This window comes from Rhinopithecus bieti, unplaced genomic scaffold (assembly GCF_001698545.2).
Source record: "Rhinopithecus bieti isolate Rb0 unplaced genomic scaffold, ASM169854v2 scaffold_947, whole genome shotgun sequence".
In the NCBI taxonomy this organism is placed as follows: Eukaryota; Metazoa; Chordata; class Mammalia; order Primates; family Cercopithecidae; genus Rhinopithecus; species Rhinopithecus bieti.
The window spans coordinates 1,138,448-1,157,909 of record NW_016803664.1 but is presented as its reverse complement, the minus strand read 5'-3'; the positions used below and the strand labels follow the sequence as shown (position 1 = coordinate 1,157,909).

The window sequence follows — 19,462 nt, the reverse complement described above, 5'->3', positions numbered from 1 at the left end:
AAAAAAAAAAAAAAAAAAAAAAAAAAGGAATGTGGCACTATCAGATTATTTACAGAGATTTGAATTTACTAAACATTTCTTTGAACATTTATTAACTATTTATACCCCATACTTATTTTTTTACACAGTGATATTTCATGATTTGATTATTCTGTGCATTTTTTTCTGTTTCAAGATGACTCAAGGAGAACTACATCTAGTGCTGTAACGGAAACTGGCCCTCCTGCAATGCCAAGGTTACCTTCCTGCTGTCCCCAGCACTCACCATGTGGAGGGTCGTCACAGAACCACCATGCATTAGGACATCCTCATACAAGTTGCTTTCAGCAGCATGGTCACCATTTTCAACATCATCACCACCACCACCATACTCCCCACCCAGCTGTCCCAGTTTCTCCCTCCTTTAGTGATCCTGCTTGCCCTGTGGAAAGACCTCCACAAGTACAAGCACCTTGTGGAGCAAATAGTAGTTCTGGTACCAGCTATCATGAACAGGTATGTGGAATTTGAGTCAGTCTTTCTTTCCTGCCTCCCTTGTCTCTCTCTCTTGCTCCCATTTCTCTTTCTCTGTCCTCCCTTTTCTCTCTCCCTTTTCCCTCATTCCTGTCTCTCTTCCCTCCCTGCATTTCTCTCCCTGCTTTCTTCCCTCCCTCCCTCCGTTCCTCTCTTTTTTTTTGACTCCTTCCCATTCTTCCTCTTTCCTTTCTCTCTTCCCCTCCTTCCTTCCCTCTCTTCCCTTTCCGCTTCCCCTTCGTTCCCTCCCTTTCCTTTCTTCTTTCCCTTCCCCTTCTTCCTGTTTTAGATGACTGGAAAACCCAGCATGAGGTAGTAACTACTTGAGTTAAAACCAACCCACCTTTCTTTTTTAGTTGTGGTGGCTTCAGGAGGAGAAAAAACCCCTAGGGATAGATTTTATACACTGAATTAGTCACATTCTTACATTCAAAAATGGCCTAATTTTGTGGTCTGTGATTTCTTTTTAATTAAGTCTCTGGGATTTTCACATGGACTAAATTATTACAACTAATTGAACGGACCAGGGATGTGGGTAATCAAAACTGATCCTTAATCTAAAATCCCTTTTTTTTTTTTTATTCTGGAATGGTTTTGATGTTTTAGTTAAATACAGTTGAATCTGATCTTTGGGATCTTATTTTAAACAAATTGTTGAAACTCTAGTGTTAGGCTAATTCATGAAAAATTGGAAAATTCTCCCAGTTTTTCCCCTTTTGCCTCCTACTCTAGAGTTCACTATAACCTTCACTCATCTAGAAATAAACAGCCTTCTCACATGCAGACCTGTGTGGCATGTTTTCTTAGGAGCAGATGAGGTTTTCAGTTTATGGAGAATCAAAATGCCAGCAAAAAATTATAATTAAATTAGTTGGTATTATTAGTGAGTTCGCAAAATGTCAAATAATATTAAGTTAGTATTGGCGATCACATGGAGTAAAAGAAGTCAAATGTTCTATGCTCCTTTAACTTTTGTTATGTCACTTCCATGTACGATTGGAATACAAGTCTGGGTGTTGCAACTTGGGAGGCTGAGGCAGGAAATCGCTTGAACCCGGGAGATGCAGGTTGCAGTGAGCCAAGATCACACCATTGCACTCCAGCCTGGGTGACAGAGTGAGATGCCATCTCAAAAAAAAAAAAAAAAAAACAAAACAAATAAATAACAAAACAAAACAAAAAATGTAATTTCAGAGAAAAGTTGTAATTTTGACATATAATATTCCAGGAAAAAGTGCTGCAAAAAAAGTCAAAGAGGCTGGCATGGTGGCTCACACCTGTAATCCCAGCACTTTGGGAGGCCAAGGCAAGTGGATCACCTGAGGTCAGGAGTTCAAGACCAGCCTAGCCAACATGGTGAAACCCTGTTTCTACTAAAAATACAAAAATTAGCTGGGTGTGGTGGCGTGTACCTGTAGTCTTAGCTACTTGGGAGGCTGAGACAGGAGAATTGCTTTAACCTTAGAGGTAGAGGTTGCAGTGAGCCAAGATCACGCCACTGCACTCCAGCCTGGGCAACAGAGCAAGACTGCGAAGTTGTTGTTTTTTGTTTTGTTTTTGTTTTTTTTGAGACGGAATCTCACTCTTCTTGCCTAGGATTACAGGCATTAAGCCACCATGCCCGGCCAAGCTACTGCTTTTCTGTGTCACCTGACCTTTCCTAAAGTACTTGCCTCATCTTTTAAAATTTTGATGGTATGTCTTCTGGGTCTGACGGATTAAAAATAATAAGGGCTGGGCGCGGTGGCTCATGCCTGTAATCCCAGCAGTCTGGGAGGCCAAAGTGGGTGGATCACGAGATCAGGAGTTCGAGAGCAGTCTGACCAACATGGTGAAACCCCATGTCTACTAAAAATACAAAAATTAGCCGGGCTTGGTGGCACGTGCCTGTAATCCCAGGTATTCGGGAGGCTGAGGCAGGAGAATCGCTTGAACCTGGGAGGTGGAGGTTGCAGTGAGCTGAGATCACACCATTGTACTCCAGCCTGGGCGACAGAACAAGGGTCTGTCTCAAAAATAAAAAAATAAGGATAGGTATTGTCTTTAAAAATATAGCTGCTATTATCAAGAGGAAGTTTGAGTAGAAAATATAATTAAAGAGATTTTAGATGTTATTTCGGTTTTGGTAACATTTCTGGGTATTAACGGATGGTCCAGATCTGTCCTATCTCTTGGGAATGAGGGAGCATCAAGAAAAATTTTCCAGTGGATTGAATGAAAGGATCTGCTTGAAAGTATAACTTTCTTTTGCTATAAATTTGGTTACATGATGCTTCATAAGTATTGTAGGAAAATGGTGAAGAGGTGGGTCTACCAGCTTTTCCTACATTAAAGAGCTGCCAAAAGTCTCATTTGCAGAATATTTTGTTATTAATAAAATAATACAGCTAGTTTGAGACATCAGTTATGTATACAATGTTTTATTTCAGCTTGAGTTAATTATAGGTAGGATCTCTTTTACAGTTCTGTTCATTGTAAAATAAATATAACCCATTTACCCATCTATAAGTATTAGTAGAAGTATTTGGACTGCAAACAAAACTTGAGAAGAATCAACAGGATCCCAGGCATTTGGTGGTGATAATGGGTTTGAAGGTAAAGAGAGTGAGATTTTTGAAGACGACAGTTTGAGACTCATATCAATGTTTGTAGGACTTTAAAATTAATCACATGCTCATAAAATAACCTCATATAGTCTTCACTTTAGACCTATTTGGGCACAGCAGAAAGTAGAGGAGCAGAAGAAGCAAACAAAACCTGAGATTTGTGATTTTGTAGATATCTTATGATTGAGTGCCAGATTGTGCATAGTCAAAGAAAAATTAGACCTGCAGACCGAGAAGATGCAGTAGTCATGTAGATAGTCCTCACTGCTTACTTTGATATGACTTTCATCCCTACCCACCCCTGCCACACACCCCTCCACCCCCCAACCCCACCCCACTTCCTGCTTTTTGTTTTGTTTTGTTTTTTGTTTTTAAGAGAGGTTCTTGCCTTGTGTCTCAGGCTGTCTTAAAATTACTGGGCTCAAGTAATCCTCCTGCCCCAGACTTCCAATTAGCCGGGACTACAGGCATGTGCTACCATCAGTGTGATGCATCATTTATAATCTACGTAAGCCAATTATTATGTCCCATCACTATACTCATCTTGCTTACCCTTGATTGTCTTTCGAGAATAAGAGTTGAATGAACTGTTGGAATTGTGAAGAAGAGGGTTCTCATTACTGTTTTTTTCCCTTTATTCTTTAATGTTAACCCTCAGTTTCTTCTAGGAATTACTTTACTCTGGGAATATTCTTAATCACTGACTGGAGATGAAGATAAGATGAAATTTGGTTACCCTTATAAGATGTTGATATTCTAGTCCACATCTAATTTTAATTTTAGTCTAAATAGTAGGGAAAGGATTGGAACCAATTCACTCTTAAAACATTATTCTTAAACCTTATTTACCTGAATTGAAGACATACATTGTATTTGCCAATTCAACAGAAGGAGAACAGATGTATACTTGATTGTAGATAAATAATACAAAATAAAGGAGCTCCTCCTTTTCTCTTTCCCAGCTTCTGTATCATCACTCCCCTTTCCTTTCAGCACCCAGAGTTCCTTTTGTTTCTATTATTCCCCCTGAGCCTAGAGCTCACTGAAACTAAAAAGACTACTGTGGTTCCTCTGAGGACAGCTGGGTGACTTGGGCCTTTGACAAATGCATTACCCTAGGTTTTATCATCTCGAGCCCCTCAGCTTCCAGTATTGAATAGTTCCTGTGTATAATTCCATATATAACATCAGACCTTTATGATCTTTAATCACATTTTGAAAAGTATGGTTCCAATGAACCTAAGCAGTAGGTTTGTATTTAAGAATACGAAGAAGTGGCCGCGTGCAGTGGCTCACGCCTATAATCCCAGCACTTTGGGAGGCTGAGGCGGGCGGATCACAAGGTCAGGAGGTTGAGACCATCCTGGCTAACACGGTGAAACTCCGTCTGTACTAAAAATACAAAAAAATTAGCTGGGCGTGGTGGCGGGCTCTGGGAGGCTGAGGCAGGAGAATGGCGTGAACCCGGGAGGCAGAGCTTGCAGTGAGCCAAGATTGTGTCACTGCACTCCAGTCTGGTTGACAGAGCAAGACTCCGTCTCCAAAAAAAAAAAAAAAAAAAAAAAAAAAAAATACAAAGAAGTGATTCTTGGCTTTGTTCTAGATTAGAAGTGAAAGTGTTTTACTTAGGATTTTTCCAAATGCTTTTGGAAGGCAGTGCGTAGTGGCTTACGCCTGTAATCCTAGCACCTTGGGAGGCTGAGACGAGTGGATCACTTGACCACAGGAGTTCAAGAACACCCTGTGCAACATGGTGAAACCCCGTCTCTAACAAAACGAAACAAAAAACCAAAAATTAGCTGGGCGTGGAGTCTTGTGCCTTTAGTCCTAGCTTCTTGTGGGTGGCTGAGGCAGGAGAATCGCTTGCGCCTAGGAGGTGGAGGTTGCAGTGAGCCAAGATTGCGCCATTGCCCTCCAGCCTGGGTAACAGAGATCCTGTCTCAAAAAAAAAAAAAATAATAATAATAATAATAAACTTTTGGAGGAAAATATTACTTGATGAGTGGAAATGGAATCTACCCTCTGATTTAATTCCCAACTTAGTTAATGGGCTTTCCATAAAATCATATGCCTAATACAAGCATATCTTGGAGATCCTGCAGGTTTGGTTCCAGACAACCACAATAAATACAATAAAGTGAATGTTGCAGTAAAGCAAGTCGCATGTATTTTTTGGTTTCCCAGTACATGTAAAATTTAATGTTTACACTGTACTAAGTCCGCCACACAGTGGCATTATGTTTAACAAATGTACATGCTTCAATTTAAAAATACTTCAGTTTAAAATACCTTATTGTACATGTTTCAGTTTAAAATAATTCAATTTAAAATACTTTATTGCTAATACATTTTTTAAAAATGCCAGCAATCCTCTGAGACTTCAGCAAATTGTAAACTTTTTGCTGATGGAGGGTCTTGCCTTAATGTTGATGGCTATGACTGATGAGAGTGGTGGCACCTAAAGATTGGGGTGGCTGTGGCAGTTTCTTGAAGTAAGATAACGGTGAAGTTTGCTGCATTGATTGACTCTTCCTTTCATGAAAGATTTCTCTGTAGCACATGATGCTGTTTAATGGCATTTTACCTGTAGAACTTCTTTCAGAATTGGAATCAATCCTTTTAAACTCTGCAGCTGCTTTAAGTTTATGTAATGTACTAATGTAATATGTTAAGTTTGTGAGATATTCTAAATCTTTTGCTGTCATTTCCATCTTGTTCCCAGTATCTTTACCAGGAGTAGATTCTATCTCAAGAAACCACTTTTGCTGTAGGTTTTTTCTTTTTATTTTTTTAAAATGCTGTCTCGGGGGGTCTGCAATTTTTTTATTAAAAAAAGAAAAAAAAGAAACCACTTCCAGCCAGGCATGTTGGCTCATGCGTTTGTTCCCAACACTTTGTGGGGCTGAGGTGGGAGGAGTTAAAGACCAATCTGGGCAACATGGCAAGACTCTGTCTCTACAAAAAGTTTAAAAATTAGCTGGGTGCTGTGGCATGCGCCTGTGGTCCCAGCTACTTGGGAGGCTGAAGTTGGGAGGATTGCCTGAGCTGGGTAGGTGGAGGCTGCAGTGAGCCCTGTTTGAATCACTGCACTCCAGTGTAGGCAATGCAGTGAGACCTTGTCTCAAAAAAAATAAAAGAGACTGGGTGCAGTGGCTCACTTCTGTAATCCCGTCACTTTGGGAGGGTGAGGCAGGTAGATCACATGAGGTCAGCAGTGCAAGACCAGCCTGGCCAACATGGTGAAACCCTGTGTGCACTAAAAATACAAAAATTAGCCGGGTGTGGTGATATGCACCTGTAATCCCAGCTGCTCGCGAGGCTGAGGCCAGATAATCGCCTGAACCTGGGAGGTGGAGGTTGCAGTGAGCCAAGATTGCACTACTGCACACCAGCCTGGGCAATAGAGTGAGACACTGTCTCCAAAAATATATATAAAATAAATAAAAGAAAGAAACTACTTTCTTTGCTCTCTGTCAGAAGCAACTCATTCAACTTTTATCATGAGTTGCAGCAATTCAGTCACATCCTCAGGGTCCAACTTCTTATTGTAGTTCTCTTGCTGTCTTCACAACATCTGCAGTTACTTTGAAGATCCAGTGAAGTCTTGAACCCCTCAAAGTATGCATGAGGCTTGGAATCCACTTCTTCCAAATTATTAATGTTGGCATTTTGACTGCCTTCCATGAACCACAAATGTTCTTAATGACATCTAGAATGGTGACTCCTTTCTGTAAGGTTTTCAATTTACTTTTGCCCAGATTGATCAGAGGAATTATTATGGCAGCTATAGCCTTATGAAATGTATTTCTTTAATAATAAGACTTGAAAGTTGAAATTACTCCTTGATTCATAGTCTGCAGACTGGATGTTGTGTTAGCAGGTATGAAAACATTAATCCTCTTATACATCATCAGAGCTCTTGGGTGACTGTGCGTTGTCAATAAACAGCAATTTTCTTTTTTCTTTTTTGAGAAAAGGTCTCACTTTTGCCAAGCAGTAACATTTTGAAAGGAATCTTTTTTTCTTAGTAGTGGGTCTCAACAGTATTCTTAAAGTGTTCAGTAAACCACGTAAATGGATATACTGTCATCTATGCCTTGTTGTTTGTTAATGGAGCACAGGCAGAATAGATTTAGCATAACTCTTAAGGGCCCTGGGAATTCTGGAATTGTAAATGAGCATTGGATTTAAAATCACGAACTACATTAGACCCTAACAGGAATCATCCAGTCCTTGGAAACTTTGAAGTCAGCCATTGACTTCTCTTTAGCTATGAAAGTCCTGGATGACATCTTCCAATATTAGGCTGTTTTGTCTACATGGAAAATCTGTCATTCGTTGTAGCACTTTCCATAAATGATCTTAGCTAGATTTTCTGGATGACTTACTGCAGCTTCTACATCAGCATTTGCTGCTTCACCTTGCACTTTTATCTTATAGAGATAGTGTCTTTCCTTCAGTTTCATGAACTGACCTCTCCTATCTTCAAACTTTTCTTCTGCAGCCTCCTTGCCTCCCTCCGCCTTCATAGAATTGAAGAGTTAGGGCCTTGCTCTGGTTTAGGCTTTGGCTTAAGAGAATGTTGTAGCTAGTTTGATCTTCCATCTAGATCACTAAAACTTTCTTTAGATCAGCAATAAGGCTGTTTCACTTTCTTATCATTTGTGTGTTCACTGGAGTACTTTCAGTTTCTTTCAAGCATTTTTCCTTTGCATTCATTACTTGGCTAACTGGTGCAAGAGGCCTAGCTTTTGGCCTATCTCGGCTTTTGACATGCCTTCCTCACTAAGCTTAATCATTTCTCGGTTTTGATTTAAAATGAGATATGTGCAAATCTTCCTTTCACTTGAATACTTAGAGGCCATTAATTGGCCTAATTTCACTGTTGTTGTGTCTCAGGGAATAGGGAGGCCCGAAGAGAGGAGAGGAGGGTAACGGGGAAACATCTGGTCAGGACACACATGTTTATGTATTAAATTTGTTGTCTTATATGGGCACAGTTCTTGGTGCCCAAAGCAATGATCATAGTAACATCAGTGACTATCACCATAACAGATAAAATAATGAGAAAAATATAAATATTATGAGAATTACCAAAATGTGACAGACACAGAGTTTCCACATGCTGTTGGAAAAATAACTCTCATAGACTTGCTTGACACAGTGTTGCCACAAACCTTCAGTTTGTTCAAAATAAAACAAAACAAAAAACCCTGAACATCTGCAAAGCACTAAATGTGCCTGTAAAATGCAATAAATGTGCCTATAAAAGGAAGCAGTGGTTTAACTTTTTTTCTTCTTATTTTTTTGAATAAGTGAAAGCTTGAAGTGGCAGAGGTAATTCATAATTTAGTCTGAAAAATCTTATGTCCATTGTTATTTTGAATAATGTAGATTTGTTTATTAGAGTTTTAGTTGAATTCTTACTTTGTGCAGTTTGGAACTTGGGGCAGGTAAGATTTTTCCTAGAACCTTACTATTTTCTCTAGTGTGATAGTACTAGAGATAGATTTCTCAAGGAATCCTAAAGTACTAGTCACAGTGTTGGGATAAAGGAGAATATGGAAGTATGATTTTAAAGTTTCTAAGATGTATTTGTTATAAGACAAAAAGACTTCATTAAACTTTTGTTCATCTTGTGATAAAATCTTATGCTTGATTTTTAAAAATTGATTTAACTATAAAACCACTGCAATTTTCAAAATCCAAGATACACTTGATATATACAAGATAACCAAGTATTTTGTTGGTGCTCACTAGTTCTTCACACTAAGAATCTTACTATTTTCAAACTAATTTAAAGATTATGTTTTTTTGGTTGTGTGAGGAATACTTTTATAATATAACATGAAATGTTTGACCAAACTTTAGAAAGATAAAATATACTTTCTTTTTATATAGCAGGCATTGCCAGTAGACCTGAGCAACAGTGGTATCAGAAGTCATGGAAGTGGCAGTTTTCATGGAGCATCTGCATTTGACCCCTGCTGCCCTGTTTCTTCCTCCCGAGCCGCAATCTTTGGCCATCAGGCTGCTGCTGCACCAAGTCAACCTTTATCATCAATGGATGGCTATGGATCAAGCATGGTTGCGCAGCCCCAGCCCCAGCCCCCTCCACAGCCCTCTCTCTCATCATGTCGGCATTACATGCCACCCCCTTGTAAGTATAAACTTAATAGACACAAAATCTAGAGGCATATCAATGAAATATTTTATACTTCTTTATGACATAACCTGTAATTAATCCCAGTTCTTAAATTTTTAGTATTTACTTGGCTTAAGAGTAGGTTATGTTTTTTCCCATGTTAATATTATGAAATTGAGGTGGATTGAATGGAAGTCTTAAGGAATTTAAATTTGTTCTTTAGGATAGCTGAAGAAATGTGAAAGTTGAGTAGTATTTCTAGGCACAGTAAAGTAAATTTTAAGAATTCTCAAGCAGTTAACTGAGGCATAAGAGAGAATTTCCTCACAGCAAGCTTTGGGAGTTATAAAAGGGTTTTTATATTCATTTGATGCAGGCAATTAAAATATAACCATGGTTGGGCATAATGGCTCACTCCTGTAATCCCAGCACTTTGGGAGGCCAAGACAGGAGGATTGCTTGAGGCCAGGAGTTTGAGACCAGCCTGGGCAACATAGTGATGATAAAAATAAAATAAAATAGAACCAGGCATGCCTTTCTAAATAAATTGAAATTCGTTAGCATAAGAAATGATAAATACCCTAAGGCTGTGTAACATATTTACTATTTTGTTAGATCATAAGCTAATAATGAAATTGAAGCTTCATAAACGCTTGGCTGATAAACACCAAAAATTCATGCCAGAAATGAACCAGGAAGTCAGCAAGGAAATTTGTGTTTTGTTCTGATTACATGGCAAGGGGTAATTTTCAGTTATATATCTTCTTGGATTTTTTTCTTCTACTCCAGTCATTTAAAAAAATCTGCATCCTGCAGACACAGCTGGGATCAACCCAGAATGTATATAGTGAGACTGGTAATATATTATTTACCTTCTCAGTAATGCAACTTAAAATTTAAAGTATAAATTGGAAAACAGATTTAGAAACAGTTTTTACAAAGCGTTGACCAGTGGGCCCATTCTTTGTATGAGCACCACTGTGATGCACGGCCTATTTTGTAATACTTGATGGTATTCATTTTTAATTGATCATCTTTTATTTGAAATTCAATATGTGTAATTTTCTGCCCTATCCTTTAAAAATAATACACTGAAGCAGTTTATGGGTAAGTTCATTCCTTTCAAAATGTCCTAATAAATGTTTTAGACTCATTTGTTACATTCTAAAACATTCAGACCGTGCAGAGTAATATAAAATGAGAATTTAAAAGCTTCTTCGCACAGCTTACTAATCTTAATATATCAGAGGTAGCAACTGTTGTATAAAAGCTTTTAGAAATTTTCTTTGTACACTTAGATATGTATATGTCTTACCTTTTAAAACTGGGAAATCAAACATATTCTACTTCTTGCCTTTTGTTTTTAAATTTAACAGTATATCTTGATTTTTGCTTATTAGCACATACAAATGAAGCTCATTGGTTTTAATACCCCCATAAAGTCCATTGTATATTAAATCAGTCTTCTGTTGATGGACATTTAAGTTATTTATGGTTGAGTTTATGTATAGTATAACTTCCTAGAAATGCGATTGTTATGTCAGAGGGATAAGCTTTCAAATAAATACTATTAAGTTTCTCTCCAAGGGACTGCATCAATTTACACACCTCATTAGGGGTGTATTAAAGAGAATGAAGGTAGGAAATTTAAATTGTATTATGTTCTGTTAGAGACATTTTGATAACTTTGTTTTGAGCTTCTTTTCCTGAAGGAGTGTCTGTATTCTCTCCCCAACTCATCCATGCTTTTAAAAAACATTTCCTGTATGCTTTAGTTCACTTGTGAAACATGTGGTTCTTAAACTTTTTTCATCCAGAATGAACTGGGGGATACAGTATGGTGTAGTAGAGCACTAGCTTTGGAATTGGATAGATTTGAGTTGACCTCCCAGCTCTCACTAATTAGCTTAGTGACTTTGGATAAGTTATTTAGTCTCTCTGTCCTTACATTCTTCACACTTGTAAAATGGAAATAATTTCTATTGGCTATAAATTGTGATACCTGGATCCAAATGAATAGTTTGCTGTTTTGTAAGTACATTTATATGTATAACAACAATACTTGTGCAATAAGAATATGTCTCTCCTTGCTTTTGAAAGGTTTATGGTCTTGATGAAGTGATAAAACAACTGTACTTGAAATGCTATTATTTAAAAGTTTTGCTATCTTATTAATAAGATGTATTGAGAAGATACGTAAGGCCTGGTTTGGTAGTATGAATATGTATTTCCTGCTACTCGAGAGGCTGCTGAGGCAGGGGGATTGCTTGAGCTCAGGAGTTCAAGGTTGCAGTTTGCTGTTATCACACCTGTGAATAATCCTTGTACTCCTGTCTGGACAACATAGTGAGAACCTGTCTCTTAAAAAAAAAAAAAAAAAGACCAGGCACGGTGGCTCACACCTGTAATCACAGCAGTTTTGGGGAGGCCAAGGCGGGTGAATCACCAGAGGTCAGGAGTTCGAGACCACTCTGGCCAACCTGGCGAAACCCTGTCTCTACTAAAAATACAAAAATTAGCCGGGCGTGGTGGCGGGCGCCTGTAATCCCGTCTACTCAGGAGACTGAGGCAAGAGAATTGCTTGAACCCAGGAGACAGAGGTTGCAGTGAGCTGAGATTGCACCACTGCACTCCAGCCTGGGTGACAGAGCGAGTCTCTGTCTCAGAAAAAAAGAGAGAGAGAGGTACAGGTAAGGCTACTTATAATTAATCATAAAGCAAATGGTCTACACTGTAAAGCTATAGGAATGTAGTGAGTAAATGTTGGAACAAATCATAATATTACATCTGCAAGTGATATGTTGAATGTCTAGGAAACAGTATCAAGACTTTTTTTTTTAAAACTGTTGGGAACACAAATAGAGGAAGGGAAAAGGTTTTTGGGAATGTAGAATATGTCACTCTTAAAATGATCAGCAACCTATTTTGTTTAGATAAACAGTGAATTAAAGTGATGTCTTAAGAGTAGTTAAATGTACTCATTCTGAAACAAAACTTCTTGTTTTGTAATATTTGTGAATATTGTCTTGCATAATGATTACACAAATATAACACTTTGAAACTAGAAAAAATGCTGTGAATTGAAAAAGGATAGTTAACAATCATAAACATAGTGATCATTTTTTTTTTTTTTTTTAAACTTTAAAGAGTTTTTACTTGAGTGAAAGTAAAGGACAACTGCCCAGAACAAACTTCTAAGTTGCCGTGGGGTGTGCTGCATTGGGCCTTTCCTACAAGCAAGTTTTATAGGCAGAAGGGGCAAGGATGACAAAGTTGTTTGGCATGAATTCTCCTTGGTTTATAGAAATAACATTGATTGGCAGGGTGCGGTGGCTCACATCTGTAATCCCAGCACTTTGGGAGGCCGAGGTGGGTGGATCACCTGAGCTCAGGAGTTCGAAACCAGCCTGGCCAACATGGTGAAACCCCATCTCTAAATTCAAAAATCAGCCGGGCACGGTGGCAGGTGCCTGTAGTCCCAGCTACTCGGGAGGCTGAGGCAGGAGAATTGCTTGATCACAGGAGGCAGAGGTTGCAGTGAGCTGAGATTGTGCCATTGCACTCCAGCCTGGGTGACAAGAGAGAAACTCCATCAGCAGGGCTCACTGGGGGAGGGCAGAGACCTCTTGTCTGGCCACATCTCTAAGAGTAAGGAAGATGTGTATTCCTCAGAGGGATTTTTCAGCAGTCACTTTGAAACATAAAGATGTAGAATGAAGAAATGCGAGGAACCATGTTATTAAGGACTTTACTTCCATATTTATTGGGAAACAAATATGCCTCCTTCATCTTAATGTAGCACAGGGATGATAACATGGGGTACGGAAAGAGAGAGAGAGAGACAGTTTGGAAAAATGTTTACACCCTATTATGACAGAGCTTCCATATATGCAAAGAATACTTATAAGTCAATAAGAAAAAGGTGAATAATACAATAGGCTAAGCATGTAAATAGATAATTCTGAGAAGAAATACAAGTGGTCAAGAAATAAAAGATTTTTCTCAGATTGGCATTTATTTTAAAAATTTAGTGGTAGTGGGCTGGGCGCAGTAGCTCATGCCTGTAATCCCAGCACTTTGGGAGGCCAAGGCGGGCGGATCACCTGAGGTCAGAAGTTTGAGACCAGCCTGACCAACATAGAGAAACCCCATCTCTACTAAAATACAAAAAAAAATTTGTATAGGGATGGTGGCGCATCCCTATAATTCCAGCTACTTGGGAGGCAGAGGCAGGAGAATCGCTTGAACCTGGGAGGTGGAGGTTGCATTGAGCCGAGATTGCACCATTGCATTCCAGCCTGGGCAATAAGAGTGAAACTCCGTCTCAAAAAAAAAAATTTAGTGGTAGTGTGGGGGTAATCAGGTCTTCTTGTGTACTCCTTTTTTTTTTTTTTTGAGATGGAATCTCACTCTGTTGCCCAGGCTGGGGTGCAGTGGCATGTTCTCGGCTCACTGCAACCTCCACTTCCTAGGTTCAAGCAATTCTCCTGTCTTGGCCTCCTGAGTAGCTGGGATTACATGTGTGCATCACCACGCCCAGCTAATTTTTGTATTTTTAGTAGAGACGGGCCTTCGCCATGTTGGCCAGGCTGGTCTTGAACTCCTGGCCTCAGGTGATTCTGCCCACCTTGGCTTCCCCAAATGCTGGGATTACAGGTGTGAGTCACCGTGCCCGGCCCTTCCTGTGTACTCTTGATGGAAATATTAATTATGGCAACCTTTTGGAAAGGGTATTTTATCAACTGGCATCTAAATTTATTTTTTTCTTTCTGTCCCACAACTACTTACAGCAATTTATGCTACAGAAATGATCTCTATGTATGTGTGTATACATGTATATAAATGAAAGAGTGAGTGCAGGAGGGACCACATACACAGATATTTATCATAGCATTTGGATTTCTTTTTTATCAGTGGGGATTTTGTCAGTACATTTTGGTGTGTTCATATAATAGAATGTTGTGAAGCTGTGAGTGAAGTTAAATTGTAATATATATTGACATAAGATATCCAAGATTATTCTAAGAAGGGAGCAAGTTGCTTGAGCAGTTGCTTGAATACTTTACTTGATAAAGTATTCATAAAAATAAAATATCTGCTAATATCTTTAAAAGTACAATAGGAATGTATAATAGCAATATATGTTCAACTGCATGGTGCCTGTGTAATATACTTGAAATATTTTTCTTGCAGATGCCTCTTTGACAAGGCCACTTCATCATCAAGCTTCTGCCTGCCCGCATTCTCATGGAAATCCCCCTCCTCAGACTCAGCCTCCACCTCAAGTGGATTATGTTATTCCTCATCCCGTACATGCTTTCCATTCTCAAATATCTTCTCATGCAACATCTCATCCTGTGGCACCCCCACCACCAACTCACTTAGCCAGTACAGCTGCACCAATCCCTCAGCATCTTCCTCCTACACACCAGCCAATATCGCACCATATTCCAGCCACAGCACCTCCAGCACAGCGCCTGCATCCTCATGAAGTGATGCAGAGGATGGAAGTTCAAAGGAGGAGGATGATGCAGCATCCAACGTATGTTTCACATTTTTAAAAAGAAAGTCAGGCTTGCTTTTTCTTCTACTTCCATTGGTCTTTACAACTCTGAGATCTAACTAGGCATGGTGGCATGCACTTGTAGTCACAGCTGCTTGGGAGGCTGAGCCAGGAAGGTTGCTTGAGCCCAGGAGTTTGAGTCCATGTGGGCAACACAGTGAAATACTGTTTTTTGTTGTTGTTGTTTTCTTTTTTTAAAAAAAGAACAAAGAACAACAACAACAACCAAAAAAAAAAAAAACCCACGAAGTCTTTAGAAATAATATAACTTGTAACTGTAAGTTGGGTGAGGCTCATGCCTGTAATCCCCAGTTGCTCAGGAGGCTGAGGGAGAAGGATAATTTGAGCCCAGGAGGTCAAAGCTGAGCTATGACTGTGTCACTGCACTCTAGCTTAGGTGATAGAGCAAGACCTTGTCTCCTTTAACAACAATAGAAAACAAAAGATAGGTGGCTGCAGTGACTCACACCTGTAATTTCAACACTTTGGGAGGGCAAGGCAGGAGGATCACATGAGCCCAGGAGTTTGAGACCAGCTTGGCCAACATAAAGGAGACCTCGTCTCTACAAAAAAAAGAAAGTAGCTGGGCGTAGTGGCATACTCCTGTGGTCCCAGCTACTGGGTAAGCTGAGATGAGAGGATCGCCTGAGCCCAGGGGATCAAGGCTGGAGTGCAGTGGTGTGACCATAGTTCACTGTATCCTTGAACTCCTGTGCTTAAATGATCCTCCCATGATCATGCCACTGCACTGCCGCCTCGGTGACATAGCAAGACCCTGTCTCTCCCTCTCTCCCCAAAAAAGTAACTATACTAAATCCTCAGTTCACTAAGAAATTGATTCTTTGCTAACCAGAATCTTCCCCTGCCTTTTCCTAAATTGTATGTGTTGAAAAAGCAAGTTTATACCAGATTATTTAGTAAAATCTGACCAGTTTTACATGTGACCCAGGGTAATTTCTTTATGCAAACCAATTAAAAAAATACCCAGACTGGTCTGATGCAAACTAATACTTTGTCTGTTTCTGCAATATCTCATAGTAAAAATCAGTGTTAAAATGGATGATTCTGAGGAACAAGATCTAAAGATATCAAAGATTTGAATGTTACTAACCAGAGGGAAGAAAAGTATTAATAGAATTTTCAAAACCTGACAGTGAAAATACTGTACTTCAAATTTATGAAAATCCTTTTTTTTTTCTTTTGAGTATTCAGGATCTGATTTTCCTATTTAGAGCAGCAAACTCTATTGGTCTAATTCTGCCTACTGATTTTTGTAAACAAAATTTTATTGGAAAACAGCTGCAGTTTTCAGTTACAAACTGAAAAGTGTCTATTGTTTGTGGCTGTTTCCACACTACAAAGACTGAGTAGTTACAACGAGAACGTATGGCCTGTAGAGCTGAAAAAATTTCCTGTTTTATCCTTCACGTAACCTGTTTGCCAAACTCTTGATCTAATTAATAATCCAGCTCTTGTGTAACTTTTTGCTTTAGTTCTGTCACTTAAGATTATATCCCAAATCTCTGGCTGTTGCTGCCTTTTATGTAGAAAATTGCCAGTTTAAGAGTCTTATCCTCCAGTAACTGGCAAAATGTTATTTAGAATAAACATGCAAAATCTGCAAATGTGTTAAAAACTAATATAAAATTATTAGACTATAAAAATGAATCTTAGCTGGACATGGTGTCACACACCTGTAGTCCCAGCTACTCAGGTGGCTGAGGTGGGAGGATCACTTAAGCCCAGGAGTTCAGGGTTACATTGAGCTATCCTGGAGCAAGAGTCTGCCTCTTAAAAATAAATAAATAAATAAATAAATAAATAAATAAATAAATAAAGAGTCTGCCTCTTAAAAATAAATAAATAAATAAATAAACAAACAAACAAACAAAAAATGAATCCCTGAAATTAGGTTGGTTTTAGTGTCTTCTGTTAACTGAGTTCAGGAAGAGAAAATACAGTAAACTGGGATGCAGAATAAAAAGTATGAATGGAGGTTGGGTGCGGTGGCTCTCGCCTGTAATCCCAGCACTGTGGGAGGCCGAGGTGGGCGGATCACAAGGTCAAGAGATGAGACCAGCCTGGCCAACGTGGTGAAACCCCACCTCTACTAAAAATACAAAAATTAGCTGGGTGTGGTGGCACGCGCCTGTAGTCCCAGCTACTCGGGAGGCTGAGGCAGGAGAATCCCTTGAACCTGGGAGGCAGAGGTTGCAGTGAGCCCAGATCAACACTGCACTCCAGCCTGGTGACAGAGCTAGACTTCCTCTCAAAAAAAAAAAAGTATGAATGGAGCTAAATATAAGTTTCCTAGGTGTGTTAACATGTATTACATGTGTTTTGAAAAAAAAATGCACAAGGTTAACATTTTTGTCTCTTAAACTTTCGTCCATTAAAATAGTTGAATGTCTTTGCAATATAAGAGTAAATGAAGCAAAATTAAGGTTTCAATTTGTCCTGCTTTAATGTTTATATAAAATAATTTATTTGTGCCTGCAATGTTTGCCTGGGGTATTTAATTTTTAAAAATTTTATTTCTATTCCTATTCTCCTATTTAAGATATCTCTTGTAAAGAAAGTATACAAGATAATGTTAAAATTACCTTTTTCCTTGTATGATATTTGAATTGGAAGCACTGGAATAAATGAACAATTAGAATTTGTGGAGGAGGTGATGGTTTCTTGATTTCTTAATAATTAAATAATTTTATGTACTTTTATAATGTATTGTTATAAAATTTATTTTATGACTGTAGATGTTTATAGTATTAATACTAGGGTTTTTTTTCTACATTAAGAAAAGAAATAACCAATTATTCAATTATTTCCAGTGGTCTTTTTGTGTTCTGTGTTTCCAGGCGGGCACATGAACGCCCCCCACCCCATCCACATAGGATGCACCCAAACTATGGTCATGGGCATCATATTCATGTGCCTCAGACTATGTCCTCACATCCTCGACAGGCTCCAGAGAGGTCTGCCTGGTCAGTATCTTGTTTAATTTCAAAACAATGCTTCACAGCTTGTGGCAAAACTATTGGAAGAGATGCCTTGTGATTGATTGCTTTGCAGAAGGGTGATGTGGAGAAACCTAATCCCCAGTTTAACTGTGAGACACTGCCTCTGGGCAGATAGCGGTTTGGAGAGGAAAGAATAGGAGCTGGGGCAGGGAACCATATCAAGCAGGAGTAGAACATTTTTTTTTAGGTGTTATTTTATGTGTATTGACAAATAGTAATTGTATGTATTTTGGAGGTACTACAACATTATATTTCAATACATATATACATTGTGGAGTGATCAAATCAGGCTAATAGCATATTTATCACCTCAAATATTGATCATTTCTTTGTGGTGAGAAGATTTAAAATCTTGTCGCAGTTTTGAAATACACGGTACATTATTCTTCACTGTAGTCACCATGCTGTGCAGTAGAATATCAGAACTTACTCCTCCTGGCTGAAGCTTTGTACACATTGACCAGCATCTCCCCTTTCCTCATCCACGACTCCCCACCACCTCCCCAGCCTCTGATAAACAACATGCTACTCTCTCCTGTGAGTTTAGGTTTTTTAGAGTTCCCATGTAAGTAAGAGGAGTGGACCTTTTTTCCTGTTTTTCAGGGATACCACCAAAGTTAACTCCCTAGACTGATCCTACTTTTCACATCTTCTTTATCTGACCCCCACCTTTGTACTCCAGTTTGCTTCACCACCCTCACCTGCCATTGACAAGGGAAATTCAGCCTTCATTCCAATTTTTTGTAGTCTTTCCTTGATAAATGAGGGCAGATTTTCATTAAATTTTTTTTCTGAATCCATTGTGTATGGGCATTCATTGAGATCTTGAACCACAATGACTTTTGAGGCAGAAAATAAAATGAGAATAAATAAATGAAGATTTAGCATTTAACAGTTTTACCCCTTCTAAAATTTTGTTTGCCCTTCTTTTATACGATGTAGAAGAGTTTGCTATTCTAATTGTCCTTAATGTCAACAACCAAGAGCTGATACCTAACAAACAAAAACCCAGAGAGCATCTGTAACATTCAGATACACCAAAAAAGTAAATTCTGTGTTGTATGCTCCTCAAGTAGAATCAGGCTTTTAACTTGGAAGGGACCTTTGTAGCCATGTTTCTTTCCTTTGTAAGTTGTGAAACCAAGTACAAATGCTTTGCTCCTCATTGTCACAAAATTTAAAAGTTGAGTTTTCAGTTCTAAAATAAATTTGAAATTATTAGTTAAATATTTTGGGCTAATTTATCTTTCCTCAGCTTTGTAAGTTAAGAAACCTTAGATTACTTTTTTAAGTGTAAACGTAACTCCCCGTGTCTGTTGATAAGAAAAGAAACCCTAAGGAGGATTAAACTGTTCTCATCCTTTTGTCAGGGAACTGGGAATTGAAGCTGGAGTGACTGCAGCTACTTATACACCTGGTGCATTGCATCCTCACTTGGCCCATTATCACGCACCTCCTCGACTTCATCACTTACAGTTAGGAGCTCTTCCTTTAATGGTAAAATGGAAAATTTTCAAAATTTTGACATGTTCTAAAAGTTCCTTTTCTAAATATTTTATTGGAAATATTTTACTATATTAGTTATAGGTGTTTTAATAGAATTTGAGAGTAATCT

At 38.7% G+C, this 19,462-nt stretch overlaps 1 protein-coding gene across 12 annotated transcripts in view; it reads left to right on the top strand.

Annotated features, from left to right (window-relative positions):
- RNF111 (ring finger protein 111) overlaps nucleotides 1–19,462 on the top strand; it is a 113,065-nt gene that overhangs the window by 82,250 nt on the left and 11,353 nt on the right. For 6 of the 12 annotated variants that reach the window (XM_017896232.1, XM_017896186.1, XM_017896196.1 and 3 more), the window contains 5 exons: nucleotides 176–495; nucleotides 9,021–9,279; nucleotides 14,458–14,806; nucleotides 17,659–17,811; nucleotides 19,218–19,344. In XM_017896232.1, coding sequence (XP_017751721.1) covers nucleotides 176–495; nucleotides 9,021–9,279; nucleotides 14,458–14,806; nucleotides 17,659–17,811; nucleotides 19,218–19,344 — 1,208 coding nt within the window. The remainder of the gene's footprint in view (nucleotides 1–175; nucleotides 496–9,020; nucleotides 9,280–14,457; nucleotides 14,807–17,658; nucleotides 17,812–19,217; nucleotides 19,345–19,462) is intronic. The other 6 variants (XM_017896240.1, XM_017896267.1, XM_017896248.1 and 3 more) reach the window with 3 other exon arrangements.